The 17,817-nt window shown below is 34.5% G+C and overlaps 1 protein-coding gene across 1 annotated transcript in view; it reads left to right on the forward strand.

Moving 5' to 3' along the window:
* Positions 1 to 17,158, forward strand: part of ETNK1 (ethanolamine kinase 1) — a 62,911-nt gene extending 45,753 nt beyond the window's left edge. Inside the window, exons 6-8 of the mRNA XM_011955242.1 lie at positions 44 to 204; positions 10,989 to 11,062; positions 11,389 to 17,158. Coding sequence (XP_011810632.1) covers positions 44 to 204; positions 10,989 to 11,062; positions 11,389 to 11,461 — 308 coding nt within the window. The 3' untranslated portion in view covers positions 11,462 to 17,158. The remainder of the gene's footprint in view (positions 1 to 43; positions 205 to 10,988; positions 11,063 to 11,388) is intronic.
* The last annotated feature ends 659 nt before the right edge of the window (positions 17,159 to 17,817 follow it).

A 17,817-nucleotide genomic window follows, 5' to 3' on the forward strand; every position in this document is an offset into this window, starting at 1 on the left:
TATGCAGAAGAGAATTTTCAGTGTATTTTTTTTTCTTCTAAAGGTGTAAGTGATGTAGACTATAGTCTGTATCCAGATAGAGAACTCCAGAGCCAGTGGCTGCGTGCTTACCTTGAAGCCTACAAAGAATTTAAGGGCTTTGGGACTGAAGTTACTGAAAAGGAGGTAGAAATACTCTTCATTCAAGTCAATCAGTTTGCATTGGTAAGTTTAAATGCACAGAATTAATGAACGGTTCTCACTGTAATTTAAAATGCCTCTACATTTTTGTCATCTTAGACAATTTCCTATTTTAAGTTTTGTGAATTTTTGTTCAAAATAGTGAAAATACATGACCATTTACAGTAGGCATTACCTCCATTGCATTGCTTTTAAGACAATTTTGTTTCATTTCCTACTATATCCCTATCCCCTAGAGCAATTCCTGGCCATATGGTAGGTACTCAGTAATTATTTGTTTAATGAGTAGATTCTTATTAGGGTTAAGATTGATGCATAAAACAATTTCTTAGTCTATTCCTTTCTTTACATCAAAGTCAGATTTTACAGGAAAGGAGCTTTTCCACAACACATTTTATAGTTAGATCTTATGTGATAAAAGTAGGTTGGAAGAACCAGTAGGATTATGTTTTTTATGACTTATCCAGTGTTTTATCTTCTTGACCTTCATTTGATAAGCAGTTATTTCCAGCTTTATTGGTGTCTTAAAGCTTTATTATTAAGACCTACTTCTCTTTACATGCATTTATATTTTAAAAATTAGCTCATTAAATTATCTTTTGAAAACAATATGATACATTAGAATGATCTTTCAACTAAGGTGTTAGATAATTAAATGGAATAATAAGCCAAAGCTATTTTAGCTGCTGCTTTTCAGTTTTAATATAATTTTGTACAGTTGACATGGGAAATATTTGTTATGTTGTCTGTACAGATAGACCCTAGTGGTATACAAGTATACCATTTTTATAGTCTTAAAAGTACCATATGACCAGAGTTACTCAGAATACATCCCAAGTAAGAGAGTGTCCTGAAATGTTCCTTTACCTGCTGTTCTTATATCTATTTTCGGTACAGCTACTGGGTCAATTAATGACATGCTCTACAGCTGGTCCTAGGATGTCTGCTGTTTCTATTTACTGTATTTAAGCATGATCTTAGAGAATGTAGGCCTTTCTTTCTCTTTAGGTTACTTAATGAGCTTCAGAATAAACCTAATATTCCATTTATTCATTGAATTAATTTCCATGTAAAGTACACATAGCTCATCAATTCTTAGTCATCAGTCCCACTGTTTGCTGTTAGAAAGCTGATTTGGATTTCCTTGCAAACTTTTGATGACATTTAACATTTTGGGGGGATACTGTGACTGTATCTGTACATGGCATTGAAAAATACCTGTACTTCTGATTCATTAATCAGATACTAAGTACTTATTGTTATTCTAGGTGAGGTGGATTGGAAGAATTAAAAAAAAAAAATGCATTCTTTCAAAATGCTTATAATTTAGAAGGCCAAATAAGATGTACAGAATAACTCTTTTACTGGTAAAATTTGACAGTCATTTCTTTTAAAATTGATTTTATTTTAATATTTACTTACTTTTATTTTTATTTTGAGGCAGTCTTTGCTCTATCATCCAGGCCTGGAGTATAGTGATGTGATCACAGGTCATTGCAGCCTCAACCTCCCGGGCTTAACCTCCCACTCAAGTGCAGCCTCAACCTCCCACTTGAGCCTTCTGAGTAGCAAGCGCCACCATACCTGGCTAATTTTTTAGTTTTTTTGTGGAGATGAGGTCTCTCTATATTGCGCAGGCTGGTCTTGAACTCCTGGGCCTAAGTGATTTTCCCCGGCTCAGCCTCCCAAAGTGCTGGGATTACAGGCATGAGCCACCATGCCAGGCCTATTTTTTATTGGATACAAGGTGTTTGTCACCCAGGCTGGAATGCAGTGGTATGGTCATAGCTCACTGCAACCTCAAACTCCTGAGCACAAGGGATCCTCCCAACTCAGCTTTCCAAGTAGCTAGGACTATAGGTGCACGCCACCATGCCTGGCTGATTTTTTAAACTTTTTGGAGAGACAAGGTATTGCTCTGTTGCTTAGGCTGGTCTTGAACTCCTGGCCTCAAGCAGTCCTCCAGCCTCAGACTCCCAAAGTATTGGGACTACAAGCATAAGCCCTATGCCCAGCCATAACACCCATTTTGGTGTAAAATTATTAGTAATTTGGAATTAGAAGAAAACTTACTCTGATTTAAAATGAAAAGAATATCTTCATGAAATGTACAACAGATATATTAATAAATGTCATGCATTCAGTAGAAGGTCTGATTGAAAAAAGATAAAGGACAATTGATAGAGACATAAAACTTCAGTATCTTTTTAATAACATTTCTGAATAATTGAACATATCCTTTGAATTTGCATATACTTAGTTTTTCCATAAGAGCGTATAGTAGGTATTATATTCTGAGATTCTGATACCAATTCCCAGTTCTTCCTCATTAAGAAACATTAAAGGCCCTTTATTTATTTCTTTTTTTTTTCAATTTTTTTTATTATTATACTTCAAGTTCTGGGGTACATGTGCAGAATGTGCAGGTTTGTTACATAGGTGTACATGTGCCATGGTGGTTTACTGCACCCATCAACTCGTCATCTGCATTAGGTATTTCTCCTAATGCTATTCCTCTCCCAGCCCCCTACCCCCAGCAGGCTCTGGTGTGTGATATTCCCCTCCCTGTGTCCATGTGTTCTCATTATTCAACTCCCACTTATGAGTGAGAACATGTGGTGTTTGGTTTTCTGTTCCTGTGTTAGTTTGCTGAGAATGATGGTTTCCAGCTTCATCCATGTCCCTGCAAAGGACATGAACTCATCCTTTTTGATGGCTGCATAGTATTCCATGGTATATGTGTGCCACATTTTCTTTATCCAGTCTATCATTGATGGGCATTTGGGTTGGTTCCAAGTCTTTGCTATTGTGAATAGTGCCTCAGTAAACATGTGTGCATATGTCTTTATAGTAGTATGATTTATAATCCTTTGGGTATATACTCAGTAATGGGATTGCTAGGTCAATTGGTATTTCTGGTTCTGGATCCTTGAGGAATCGCCACACTGTGTTCCACAATGATTGAAGTAATTTACACTCCCACCAAGAGTGTAAAAGCATTTCTGTTTCTCCACATCCTCTCCAGCATCTGTTGTTTCCTGACTTTTTAATGATTACCATTCTAACTGGGGTGAGATAGTATCTGTCTCATTGTGGTTTTGATTTGCATTTCTCTAATGACTAGTGATGACGAGCTTTTTTTTCATGTTTGTTGACTGCATAAATATCTTCTTTTGAGAAGTGTCTGTTCATATGCTTTGCCCACTTTTTAATGGGGTTGTTTGGTTTTTTGCTTGTAAATTTGGGTTTTTTTCCGTAAATTCTGGATATTAGCCCTTTGTCAGATGGGTAGATTGCAAGAAATTTTCTCCCGTTCTGTAGGTTGCCTATTCACTCTGATGATAGTTTCTTTTGCTGTGCAGAAGCTCTTTAGTTTAATTAGATCCCATTTGTCTATTTTGGCTTTTGTTGCCATTGCTTTTGGTGTTTGTCATCATGAAGTCTTTGCCCATGCCTGTGTCCTGAATGGTATTGTCTAGGTTTTCTTCTAGAGTTTTTATGGTTTTAGGTCTTACATTTAAGTCTTTAATCCATCTTGAGTTAATTTTTGTGTAAGGTGTAAGGAAGGGGTCCAGTTTCAGTTTTCTGCATAAGGCTAGCCAGTTTTCCCAACACCATTTATTAAATAGGGAATTTTTCCCCCATTGCTTGTTTTTCTCAGGTTTGTCAAAGATGGTTGTAGATGTGTGGTGTTATTTCTGAGGCCTCGGTTCTGTTCCATTCCATTGATCTATTTATCTGTTTTGGTAGCAGTACCATGCTGTTTTGGTTACTGTAGCCTTGTAGTATAGTTTGAAGTCAGGTAGCATGATGCCTCTGGCTTTGTTCTTTTTGCTTAGGATTGTCTTGGCTATTCAGGGTCTTTTTTGACTTCATATGAAATTTAAAGTAGTTTTCTCTAATTCTGTGAAGAAAGGCAATGAAAGCTTGATGGAGATAGCATTGAATCTATAAATTACTTTGGGCAATATTGCCATTTTCACAATATTGATTCTTCCTGTCCATGAGCATGGAATGGTTTTCCATTTGTTTGTGTCCTCTTTTATTTCCTTGAGCAGTGATTTGTAGTTCTCCTTGAAGAGGTCCTTCACATCCCTTGTATGTTATATTCCTGGGTATTTAATTCTCTTTGCAGCAATTGTGAATGGGAGTTCACTTAGGATTTGGCTCTCTGTTTGTCTATTATTGGTGTATAGGAATGCTTGTGATTTTTGTAAATTGATTTTTTTTCTCCTGAGACTTTGCTGAAGTTGCTTCTCAGCTTAAGGAGATTTTGAAAAGCCCTTTATTCATCAAGACAGTTTTTGTTTCGATTCCTGTTCTTATTTTATCAGAATTCTGCTGATCGTCTGTTGTGTGATTTTCCTGCCCTTCTGGGATGTCACAACTTTCTTGTATCAGGGCCTCTGTTGCTACCTTCTTTTGACATATCTTCTTTTCTTTTTCAAGACTTTCTGTAGCTTCTTCTTAGCTAGCCGTTTACCTTCCTCTCTTACCAACTCTTAATTTCCTCCCACTGTCTATTAAGTATGTGCCTGTCACATCTCAAGCATTTGAAGGAATCAATAATTGTGATTGCAGTGTGAAATAAAAGGAAACCCTCAATCTTACTCCCTTGTCCTTCATGCATTTCTCAGACACTGCAATCTGCCTTTTCTCTCGCTGCTATAAAAAGAAGATCAGGTAAGGCTTACCAATCATGACATAATCGCTAAGTCCAATGTAAATTTTTCAGTCCTTATCTTCCTTGATCTGTCAGTAACATTTGGCAGTATTTACCATTGATTTAAAAAATGTTCTCTCGTTGACTTTGTAATACTTTTATGTATGGTGAAAATAAGGAAATTATCAAAATCTGGTTTCATGAATTACACACTTTATTGCCATACAAAGATAATTTTTTCCCCTTAGGTTCACAATGCTTAAAGAGAGGAAGAACAACCTGAACAAATCTCACAGGGAATATACTCAATAGATGAGGTACATTAACTATATAACGAGTGAGTTCCAAATTATTAAAAGTCTAGTCCAATTAGGATGAAAGCAGGAGAGGATTGAGCTGTACCTTTTTACGATTAGTTTCTTGGGCTTGACCAACATAGGAGAGATCCGTGAAGACACCTGAAGTTCCTGGACTCACGAAGGTAGTGTTAGTGTTGTCATGATGAGACTTCAGAGCTCCAAGGCCTATAGAGGCCTGAACTCTGCTTTTGGAGAAGTAGCTGACAGAGTGCAGCCTGTCACAGACTTAAGTGTTCAGAGTGTAAAATTGTTATGTTTATATGCATTTTGAAGTCCACTAGTTGAGGTCAGTTACTCACATGGGGTCTGAGAAAATGTAATGTAACATTCCAAAGAGGAGAAGGAGTTCACCCCAAGCACTCACATATGGAATTTGTATTAGCATTCTCCAGAGGGACAGAACTAATAGGATATATGTATATGTGAAAGGAAGTTTATTAGGGAGAATTGGCTCACATGATCACAAGGTGAAGTCTCACAATAGGCTGTCTGCATGCTGAGGAAGAAAGAAGCCAGTAGTGGCTCAGTACAAGTTTGAAAGCCTCAAAACCAGAAAAACTGACCGTGCTGCCTTCAGTCTGTGGCCAAAGGCCCAAGAGCCCCCTGGCAAACCACTGGCCTAAGTCCAAGTGTCCAAATGCTGAAGAACTTGGATTCTGATGTCCAAGGGCAGGAGGAGCAGGAGGAAGCATCCAACATGGGGTAAAAGAAGGAAGCCAGAAAACCCAGCAAGGAAAGCTATCCGACTTTCTTCTGCTGCTTTGTTTTTGCCAGGCTGGCAGCCGATTGGATGATGCCAGCCCACATTGAGGGTGGGTCTTCCTCTCCCAGTCCACAGACTCAAATGTCAGTCTCCTCTGGCAACACCCTCACAGACACACCCAGAAACAATACTTTACCAGCCAACTAGGCATCCCTCAATCCAATCAAGTTGACACCTAATATTAACCATCATAGGGCCTGATAAGACTTCGCATTCTCCTAGGGAGTGGGAGTAGTTGCATTTTCTTATATACAGGATCTGGTAGTTCTCATATTTGTGGGTTTTTTTTTTTCAACCCCCTCTGGTATGGAGTCTCTATCGCCCAACCTCGAGTGCAGTGGCGCAATCTGGGCTCACTGCAACCTCTGCGTCCTGGGTTTCAGCAGTTCTCTGGCCTCAGTAGGTGGGATTATAGGCGTTTACCGACACACCCGGCTAATTTTTGTGTTTTTGGTAGAGACGGAGTTTCACCATGTCAGCCAGGCTGGTCTTGAACTCCTGACCTCAAATGATCCACCCACCTTGGCCTTCCTCAGTGTTGGGATTACAGGTGTGAGCCACCTCACCTGGCCATATTCTTGCAGGGAGGGGGAATACATCATTTTAAAGCCGTGTGACAAATTCTCTTTTTGTACTGTCTTGCTCAATCTCTTAATCTGGCTCCTCTTTCCTCCTCTTCTCCCAGCCCTCTTAAATGTTAGTAGTATTCCCTAGTGTTCTGATTTGGGTCTACCCCTTCCAAGTTCTGTCCTTGGTTCCTAAAATGTTCTTGATTTCATCCCCTTCTCCCTTTATTTTTGACTTTTGATTGAGAACTTAATCTCTTACTAACATTAACCTTTGCTGGTCTCTTTGCCTTCAGTTTTTTGTTGTTGTTTTTCCTGTCTTTAATTTATCCTATTTATTAAGAAAGTGATTTTCTAGTAATTAGAATTTAATTTGTCAATTAGATTGTATCACTTTTCTATTTTATGGCTCCCTGTGACCTACAGAATAAAATCCAGATGACAGCATCTGCAAACTCTTATTTCCCACTACTTCACACCTCCCACTTCAGCCCTAGCAGAGTCATTTTTTGCTGGCATACTCCATGATGTTTCATGTCTGTGCACTTAGAAGCTTATTCCTTCTACCTGGAATGCCCTTTTCCCTGCATCCCTTTACAGATTTCTCTTATTCCTTACGGATGTGTCTTAAGTGCTGTTTCCTCCTCAGATAGTTTATGAAGCTGCCTTGATAAAAAGAAAAGCAGGTCTGAATAATAAGATCAGGGTATACGTGTTTTGAAATATTACAAATGGTTAGTAAATGTTTAGTGCTCAGGCCATGATACAGACTTCTAAAGATTATAAGACTTCACTTGTCATTGATTGTTTGATGTCGAGATGGTGGCAAACAAAAGTAGGTATATGCATTATAAAACCCAACAGAGTATACATAATGACTTTGAGGAGTTTTTCTTTTTTTTTTTTCCCCATTATATGCACACTTGGGATTTCTTTTAGTTATTTATTTACCATATAAAGCTTTGAATATTTCTTTGCAACAAGGGTGAGTAGTCTAGAAATTAAAATACCTTTTAACAGAGAGACTTACATATCCATAACCTCCAAATGTAAAAGAATTTATTATTTTTTTGGGTGTACTTATATTTTGGGGGGATGCAAATGACGAATGGGCTGTTTTCTGCGTTTGCTTCTCATCCATTTAGAATCCACTGTTATATGTTAATTTATCACTTTTCCCCCTATGAAAATGGTTGCCTACACAAATGAGATTTCAGTGAGGTTTTATGGATAATGCTTCTCTAGTGTAGAATCATTTAATTTATTTAAGTATATGAATAAAAACTAATTGAGAAATATAGTTACCGTCTCTGCTTGACAATGGTGAGATGAGCTAACTTGGTATGTTTTTAAAATGCAGAATGATTCTTGATTTCTCAGTCTTTTCCACTACAGAATAAATTTAGTACGAAGAAGAGATTAGGATACCATCTATAGGTGATTTTATATCAACGTAAAATATGCAAGACGATTTAGACTAGTGGTTCTCAAAGTTTTCAATCTTAGGACCTCTACACACTTAAAATTTTTTTGAAGACCTCTACAAGCTTTTGTCTTTGTGAATTAATTAGCAGTATTTACCATATTAGAAGTCAAAATTCAAACATTTAGGTGTGTATATATATATATATATATATATATATTTAAAATAAACTCATTACATTAACGTAAATACCGTAAATAGAATAACTATTTTTCAAAACAAAAAACAATTTAGTGAGAAGAATGGCATTATTTTACACTTCTGCAAATTTCTTTAATGTATGGTTTAATAGAATACAGCGGGATTCCCATATCTGCTTCTGCATTACATCTTTTGTGATGGATTGTTTCATTTCAAGTATATGAGAAAAAGTTTCACACATGCATGCTGGAAAAGAGGAGTATTTTGCCTTTTCAGATAATTGTGGATATTCTTTTTTGATACTAGACCAAAACTCAACAAGTGATAGTTTCTTAAAGGTTAGTTGCTGTGAATAATCTGAACATATCAATTAACTTTTTACTCTATTACATTAAGATCTACTGGTTTATCTTGCAAATTGAATGATTCTTTTACCTGTATGTGATTTGGTAATTTTAGCTTATTAGTTATTTGGAAAATAATTGATTCATTGAGTTGTGTAGATCTTCCAAATGTTGACACATCTCATTATAGCTAAAGATCACATGTGTTGATATCACCACCAGTGTCATCAGAAAAACTTACAGTACTATATTGAGAAGCTGTTAAGCTCACAGAATCGCATACAACTTTTCTCATGTTCTAATTTTAGGGTGAAAACTTGAATTTTATCATTGGCAACAAATACTGTCAGTTATTTTCACTGAAATGACAAGTTATCTTTTTTATAGTTGGGAAAATGTCTGCCAAATACCCAAGTCTGATAACTCTAGTTTGTATATTAGTCATTTTTTTCAAGTAAAAATGGTGTTGCATTAAAAATGTACAAATTCAACTCAAAAGTCAGTTACCTAAGTATTTTTCCTGAGACAACCATTGTACTTTGGATATGCAGTAGGCATGCTTTATATGTACTGCCTATTTCCTCCCACAGAACACTAGAACATGTATTTCAGGGTAGAGATTTAATAAAATTAATAGTTTTAATGGTTTCACAAAGGACATTCTTTAGTGGCTTTTTACTGTTATTGTGTGATGGTGAAGAATAAAACTGTTACACTAGTGTGATTTGCTACGACTGCCTTGACTTAAGGCAACAATAGCTTCACCCTCCACTGCTTTTGAACCATTGGTGCAAATGTTAACACAGTCAAAAAGGCAAGTAACATATCAGTGTAATTATGAAAGTAATTTTGGGCCTCTGAAACCTCCCATGGGTTCATCGACCACTTTAAGAACCTCTGATGTAGATTTTGAAAAGAAGAAAGTCCTCTAATTTCGTAACTTCATTTCTCAATACCTGATATACTTTTTTAGATAGAAGACCATTTTTGAAAATCGTTATCATTTTTAATCATTCTGGTTTCATATAGTAAGAATAGCTAGCATCCTATTGAATATTTGTTATATGCCAGGTATAGGCACTATTATGACCTACATTTTACAGATGAGGAAATAAAGGCACCGTGTTTGCTGCTTAAAGCCACACACCAGAGCCCAGCTTTTTTTTTTTTTTTTTAACTATTATGCTTCATGTGCAAGTGACTTTACTTGTTTAGTCTTTGCTACATTGTTTATTCTTTTCTATCCCTGTATCAGATAAGAAATTATATTCTTGCTCTTTTTTTTTTTTTTTAAGAGACAGGGTCTCACTCTGTTGCCCAGGCTGGAGTGCAGTGGCATGCTCCTCACTGCAGCCTTGAACTCCTGGGCTCTGGTGATTACCAGCCTCCTGAAGAGCTGAATAGTTAGTGATATTTTTTGGGGAAGCCAAAACCAAAGTGCAGTGTGCTTTTTAAATAGAGATCTTTAGGTTGAAAATTTGTTTTGACATATATTATTTCCTTGAGTCTTTAAAACAATCAATACAGAATGGCTAGTATTCCCATCTTGTAAATGATAGATCTGACACTAAAGTTTGTGACTTATTAAAGGTTGCAGAGGTACTCAGAGCCTGGATTGGAACCTCTACATCTTGTAATTCAAATTAAGAATTCTTTTTGGTATACTGTGCTGCTTGACCTTGGTATTTAAAAATATTAAGGTCATGGCTGTTGAGTACTTTTTTGTTAGAGCCCGTTTGTTACTGTTGCTATAATGAATTTAGCTGAAACAAAAACCTTGTCTTTAATACTTTTTGTACTTAGAATATTTCTAGTTAGAATATAGTGTTTCTTGGGAAGTGAAATCTTGTTCAAATTTTAAAATATTTCCATGTTCAACTGAAAATAGATTGTAAAGCACACATAATTATCTTACAGTTACTAATTACATACTAAATTTCCCTGTAAGTCCAAAGCCCATATTTTTCCTGACGTAAGTTGTGTTACTTTATGTTGTAGTCTGTTATGCAGAATTAAGCCAGTAAGATAATTTTCAGATGTTTTTCACCCCTAGAACATTTTTACATTTAAATATATTTATTGCTTGTGAGATTTGGGTTTTCTTTTTGTGTTTATATTTTTATGTCAAGAAACAAAGGCTTTTGATATAATGTGTAAGCCTGTTAACAATTATAGCCATTAAAAACACTAACATGTATCAGTGCTAATAGTAAACTTTGCTTTATGAAAAAGCAGGTCACAGGAACTGGCCTCTATTTTTCAAGTGATTATAATTTACCATATCCTCCTCTGGTGTTGACGAAAGTGATCTGTAGCCATCTAGCAGGTGTAGACTTCAATATGATCTAGGTTTTAGACACTTTATATAAAAAGAACAGCAAGAAAGTATGGTGCATGGAGTTGATTTAGAGGATACAATTAGCAATTCATATGTGTTTTACAGAGAAATTCATTATCGTAATTTTTGATTTTTCTTTCCTTCTTTTAAGGCTTCTCATTTCTTTTGGGGATTGTGGGCTTTGATTCAAGCCAAATACTCCACTATTGAGTTTGATTTCCTTGGGTGAGTTAAATTTTATTATATGGATTACATTGGTCTCTGCTTTTGTTTGGATTAACATTTAGAATTCACAAGGAATATTGTAGTTATTTGCAATCAATTTTAAAAGTTGCATACATTTAGTAATTGGTCTGTGAAGAAATTGCTATAAGCTGTTAAGTGCTCACAGGATTAGAAAAGTGTCCAGTAGGTGGTGCAGTAAACTAAAAGTATGTCCTTTGAAAATCTTAAACTTTAAAAAAACCAGCTTAGAGGACTGAGTGGAAATAAGGGAAGGACCAAGTTTTTCAGCTTTGACTAATGTTTTTGTTGTTCTCTTTTCTCACTAGGTATGCAATTGTTCGTTTTAACCAGTACTTTAAAATGAAGCCTGAGGTTACTGCATTAAAAGTGCCTGAGTAAAGAAGAGATTTAATTATTCTCCAGTAGCTAAGCAATGCTTGTGAATCTTTTCTTAAGAAATCCCAAAAAGCCAATATTAGTTAAAATTCTGTTATTTAATTTGGTTATCTTGCTTTATAAATTATGCCTCTAAACAATCAATCTATTTTTTAAATAGACTGAATGATGTCAAGAAATATACCTACTGCTCTCAGTATGTGGTGGATTAGAAATGTGTTAAATCTGCAAAAGGTATAAAGATGTCAGTTTAAGCATTTCTTTGATAATTTAACCTATGTTGTATGTGAATTATTTATTATAAACTTAACAGGATTCTGTGACTGTTTTTCTCTGTTTCATGTTTGTTGAGTGTAAGCAATGAAAATGTCCCAGATAAATTGTTTTCAGTTTTACTTTAATATTAATTTCAGTAAACATTCTAGTTGTTCAATGTAACCTTTTTATCTTGATGCATTGTAAGTAAAATGAATCATTTACTCTTGAAATGCCAGTCATTGACTGATGTAGATAGTTTAGGATTTTCATATAAAAATATCTGTTTAGGAAGGTGAAATACATTCACTGTCTCTGTTGGTGGTACATCTTGTTGAATTCAATATTAGAAAGTATTTCTTTTTGGGGTAATATAACTTAGAATTAAATCCCTATTTCTCTATGTAGTCTGGCAGTATAAATATAAATATTTACCATATAATCTTGGAATAAGTATGAATTAATGTTACCAAAATCTGTATTAAATAATGTTTTCAAATGCTAAATATGATCAAGTTACTATTTTCAGTTTTGAAAATTTTACAGTATCAAATTCTTTCTAACCAAAATTTTTCTTTTACTTTTAGAGATGCTTTATGTTTTGGATTATTAGTCAGTAGTATTGCTAATTTTTAAAACAAATATACAAAGTTTATCATATGTGGAAATAAGAAAATATTGTTTAGGTTAATTATTTTTTACCTATCCAGAGTCATTCCTTGCATTTCAATTTCATGTTTTAGTTTAATGTTTCATTCCTTACATTTTAGTTTCATGTTTTAGTTTGGTTCTATGTTTTCAGAATGATAGCAAATGATTACTTGATACATGTAAGTTCAGCGTTATATGTTGAGGCAGTTATATAATTAAATAAGGAACACTTAGGGCATTGATCTTGTACACTTAAAATCTGACAGATGACAAAATGTGAATTAAGCAGAAATAGTCATGGCAGGAGGGCTTTTGTTTATTTCTCTTGTTTTTGTTTAACTGTATTTTTAATTTAGTTTGGTGGTAAGAGGAGGTAATTATTGTATGGAAAGAAGTTAGATCTTTCAGATAGATAAATAGGCTTCAGGTTTTGGAGTCTGCTGTTGTAGTTGGGCAGTCATGGTTAACTTTACTTAGAAAATTAGTCTGACAAGCTTTGCACTTCGGTCACATAAGTGCCCATGTACAAAGTTGGCTTACTGGATCTGCATATTCAAAATATGCAACTACTAATTTATCCTCTGAGAAATCTGAGGAGTCTGATGTATTCCAAATGACTTAATATTCTCAGACAAATGCTTTAAAATACTTGGATTATCTCAAGATTTTTAAAGCTAATAAAGTGAGTAGAAACACAGGCCATTTTAAATGGTAAATTCTAGTTACATAAATAGAATCTTAAAACATGTTTGTATCTATAACAGTGTTAGACCAGATTTGGTTTCTACCTCCCCAATGTTATAAATGTTCACTTTTGTTTTTATAAACCATATTACTGTAAGATCAATAGAACTTTGCCTAGTTGATTAAGTTAATGGAACCAATTAAACAACTAGTAGCTTTTTATAATGTTAGTGTGAACTTGAAAAATTGTTTTTGGTGGAATTTTTGTCTATGGTTGGAACATTTTCATAAAACAGATAAAGAATGTGTAATACCCTTGAATTTTTTTTTTTTTCTTTCTGCCTTCTAAAGTGCAACAGTATATATCTTGTAGAACTGTGGGAGGAGAGAAGATAATTTTTCTACCTTACTCCATATTCTTACTTCAAACTATTTTGAATAGAGATTCACTGAGCCATTGCTGATAGACTGTGCGTAGCTACTAGCTGTCACACTATTGTAAGTTTTTTGGAGAGTTTCATAGGGAAGTGAATGTAACCAGGAATAAAGGCTCTCACTTTAGCCCTGGGAATATGCAGTGGATCTTGGGAACAAAATAAGATACTTAATCTATTTTCCCTACTCTGTCTAGATTTTGGGTGTTGTGATGCTCCTACTTCCTGTATAGGTTTTTGGGATCGTGGTGCAGGCTAGTAATAGGGTTCAGAATTGCTTCCCTTTTATATCAGCCACTTAAGGGATTCTAAAGAAGGGTAAATCTCAAAGTGCTCTAAAATCCTCCCTCTAAAATTTGTCCTGTGGTGTGCTGAGATGTCTGTTGCCTTTTAATGTTAAGCTGAGGAACTTGAATGCCTTACCTAATAACTCAACTAGTAGTAAGCTCATTTTGTAAATATGAAAATGGCTGTAAGAAGTGGCATTCATGTATATTCAATGTTAGTCAATAGACCATAGTGGCCTGGATGCTTTAACAAGCAAAATTCCTCAATTTTTTTCAGTTTTTCCCCTTCATACTTGTATGATCTCACCTGACCAGTGATTTTTTTTCCTCCTAACCCCATGCTACCACCATATTCTGGAAATCAAAAGAGATGTGGTGGTAAATCATACAGTACACATGATCATCTGAGATCAATATGAGCACAAAACTCATCAAGTAGGTCTGCCTGGAATGTATATAAAATAATGTAAATAAAAATTTGTAAATTAGTGTGAATTGTATCTTGCATTGTGTATTGTTTTGCATTCTCTTCCCTTTTGTAGAAATTTTTCTGTAAGGAAATCATTCAGCTTGTTGGTTTTAGACTAAAAATAGCCAACAGTTGTGGCTGCACAGTGAGATCACAGGAACTGGAAATAGGGTTTGTCGGCTTTGGTTAATGTCAGTACTTATTTATTTAGCCTCTCAGTGCTTAATAAGACTTTTCTTTATTTTTTAGTTAGCCGTTAGGTTTTGTGAGGTTAGATTCCTGGAAGCAGTGAATTTGTACACTGTTATATGAATAGAGCTCCATTCTTTGACTCATGATTCCAAGCTAAAGGAAATTAAAAATGTAATTTAATAATTTCCTATTTTTAGGGTTAATTTTTTTTCTGCAAAATAACCTTGACATTTTATATATCCCAATGTGAATCTAAGTTCCATGTATACAGAAACAAGACACATAATAAGTCTTTACTTCGACTTAAGCATATCTCAAATGACTTCTTTAAATTTAAAGTTGATCCTGATAGGATCATAAAAGACAGAAAAGACATAAGTAATCTTGTAATGACAACTGTTTCCATTTTTGCTGAACTAAAAATATTTAACTTCATAAATATATGTTACTACAGCTTCCAGATTTAAAGAAAAAAGTTTCCCCCAAACACTCTCAATTAAAAGTTAGAACCCTCCACTTTTAAAATTATATAGTTATTTCTTTTTTACATTACACAGAAGCCTTCTGTACCATTTTATGAATTCCTGTCTTCATAATATAAGTGAAAATACTGTCATTTCGATTTTCTGCTTTAAATTGCTTTTAATAAACATTCCAAAGTGATACAGACTTAAGCTTTTAATCAATCAGTCATTCGGTTGATAGACAAAGTTACGATGCTTTATGCTAGGAAACTTGTTGACAGCAACTTGTGCTACTTTATGCAGAAAACAAATGCTAGTAATTATTATGCACAGAGGAAAAATAATTTTAAGCATGTGGTAAAGCAGCTTCATTTTTCAAAATTGATTTGCTCTGCTTTTTCTTTAGTCCATTAGATTCCAGTATGTCCTTTCACTGGGAATTTAGTTACATATTAAGATAACCTGTTATCAGTTTGTTTTGAAAAGAAGACATTGTTAGTTATATTGAACCACCTTATTTTAAATTTTTTAACTTTTATATACCACTTGTGTGATTCCAGTGTCATGTCTTGGGTTTGATGTCGTTGGACAGAAAAGTGTATCAATTATTTTAAATGAATTTTTCCCCATGTTTGAGGCTTAGTCTGTAAATGTGTTGCTGTCACAGAAAATACTTGGGTATGCATTACTTGAATACTTGAAGACTGAAGTTAATAAGATGTATTACATAATGAATTAGATTTTTCTGAACAGTTTTTTACACTGAAAATCTTCATTTCTGGATTACAATTTGAAATGGAATGAAGACCTGAATTATTTGGATAGGAAAAAGTTATGAGAGTGCTTATGAGAACTGTAAACTCTTCTGTGTTTCACGCATCAAACTTCAAGGTTTTTGTAGGTTTCTCTCCTGAAATTTTCTTTCTCTTCTATACTTTATGCACTTACTATACTACTGATGTAATAAAAGGGCAGAGTTAAAAATATTGTATCTGTATTCATTGTGAATCCTATCGCTTTTCTAGTTATCAAAAAATTTCCTTCTACAATACTCTTAATCCCATTGTTTTGGTTCACATCTTACCAATTTGTGGTATTTCAAATGCCATTAATCATTTTAGTACAACACCTGTGTTTATAAAAATTTGAAAACATTACATATTGTATTTGAAACTAATTAGTGAATGGTAAGAAAAAAACTGGCCGACAGAATTGTAGGTGATGCATTAGTTACATTTCAAAACTCGTAATAAAGGAACCTTCGGAGATAAGTTGAAACCCAGTGGTATCTCTGGATACCACTGGGGACTGGAAAAGACCCCAAAAAGGCAGTGGAGAAGATTAGTGTTTACTTGCTGTGGTTGTGGTGTGCTGCTACTTAATTACAGGTGGTGACACACTGAAATTCTTATTGTCCAATACTCTGAAGTAGTTTCCGGTATTTATCTGTACTAAATTGGCTATAAATTGAGTCTGCAAAGAGGAAACTTTTTGACTGTACTGTATTTAGGAACCTTTGTACAGCTAGGTCAGATTTCCACGATATGAAGTATTTGAGTTTTAAAATATACTGTTACTAAAAGGAAAAAGACATGGCCATTTTTCCATGTGCTTAAATGATAATTTCCTTATTCAGTTTCAGAAGAAAAAGAATGAAATTGAGTAACTGTCATTGCGTTAGCTGTATGTTGAATTGGGAAATTGTGGCATAAAGCTTAAATTCGTGTTTATCAAATGTGAAGCATAGTAGTATAATGCTGCTTTGTATATAATGTAAGTGCTACAAATAGTCTCAGCACTGAAAATGTATTGATACCTCTTAAATGAATGCAACTTTTGATGTAGGTGTTTTGATATGCCTCAGAAAATATCTGAGTGTCTAAGAATTTGTTAATCTGTTTGGTAATGAAGATACTTCCTGTGGTTTTGTTTCATATTTTCATGTTTAAAATTTAAGTTTTACATTTTTACTACTGTTAATTTAAGTAAAATTCGTTCTGTGGGCAAAATGAGGTTGGCAGTGAAGAAAATTAAAAACAGCCTCATTCATGTAACTGGTTAAGTAAAAATACATTTTCACTATGTGTTCATAAACTTTTAATGAAGCTGTTTGTCTTTCAGTTCAAATATAAGTGATGTTTAGGCTTTATTTCTGTTAATAAGGCTTTTTACCATTGATTAAATGAAGGAATGTATCTTTTTGAAGAGATTTATATTCTGTAAATAAAAATTGGTTGTAACAATAAAGTTGAGTTCTAACTACAGTGTATTCATAAATTTTGTTACTTCAACTTATTTTTGAGGTTTTCCTTGTGAATATCTGCAAACAAGACTTTCCAAAGTTAGTATATAAGTGTATATCTGGAGTGATTCTTTAAATTCTAATTCTAAATTCTAGGTTTTTTGTTTTGTTTTGTTTTGTTTTTAGTTTTATATACATTAAAAAGTATTGTGGAATCTGGCCAGCAGCCCACAATGCAACAGGGCTCTTTCTTTGCTCCCAGGCAGATCAGCAGGTGTAGAAATAATAGACCCACACAACATAGTGAAAGCTGTGTCCAGGGGGTCACCACCTTCTGGTCGCATGGTGCCAACAATGCACTGGATATACCAGCATTTGTTATTAAGTTTAGTGAGAGCAGGGGTAGGGTAGTGAGGGATTTAGGGTCATTTGATTATTAGGTGAGATGGTCACATGGGGATGAAGTAATTCTTTAACATAACATCTGTATGCAGAAGTATAGTATACAGAGATAAGAATTTATAATATAGTGTGTGCATCAGTAATTTCTAACAGAGCCTTTAAACAGAAACACGGTCTTTCCATAAGCTACGATTAGCAAGATATTAATCAGTAGTAACAGTTGCAGCAAAAACTGGTTACAAACAATCCATAGTTCCAGAAGTTCTGAGGCTGGACATT

This window comes from Colobus angolensis, unplaced genomic scaffold (assembly GCF_000951035.1).
Source record: "Colobus angolensis palliatus isolate OR3802 unplaced genomic scaffold, Cang.pa_1.0 Scaffold11, whole genome shotgun sequence".
Taxonomy (NCBI): Eukaryota; Metazoa; Chordata; class Mammalia; order Primates; family Cercopithecidae; genus Colobus; species Colobus angolensis.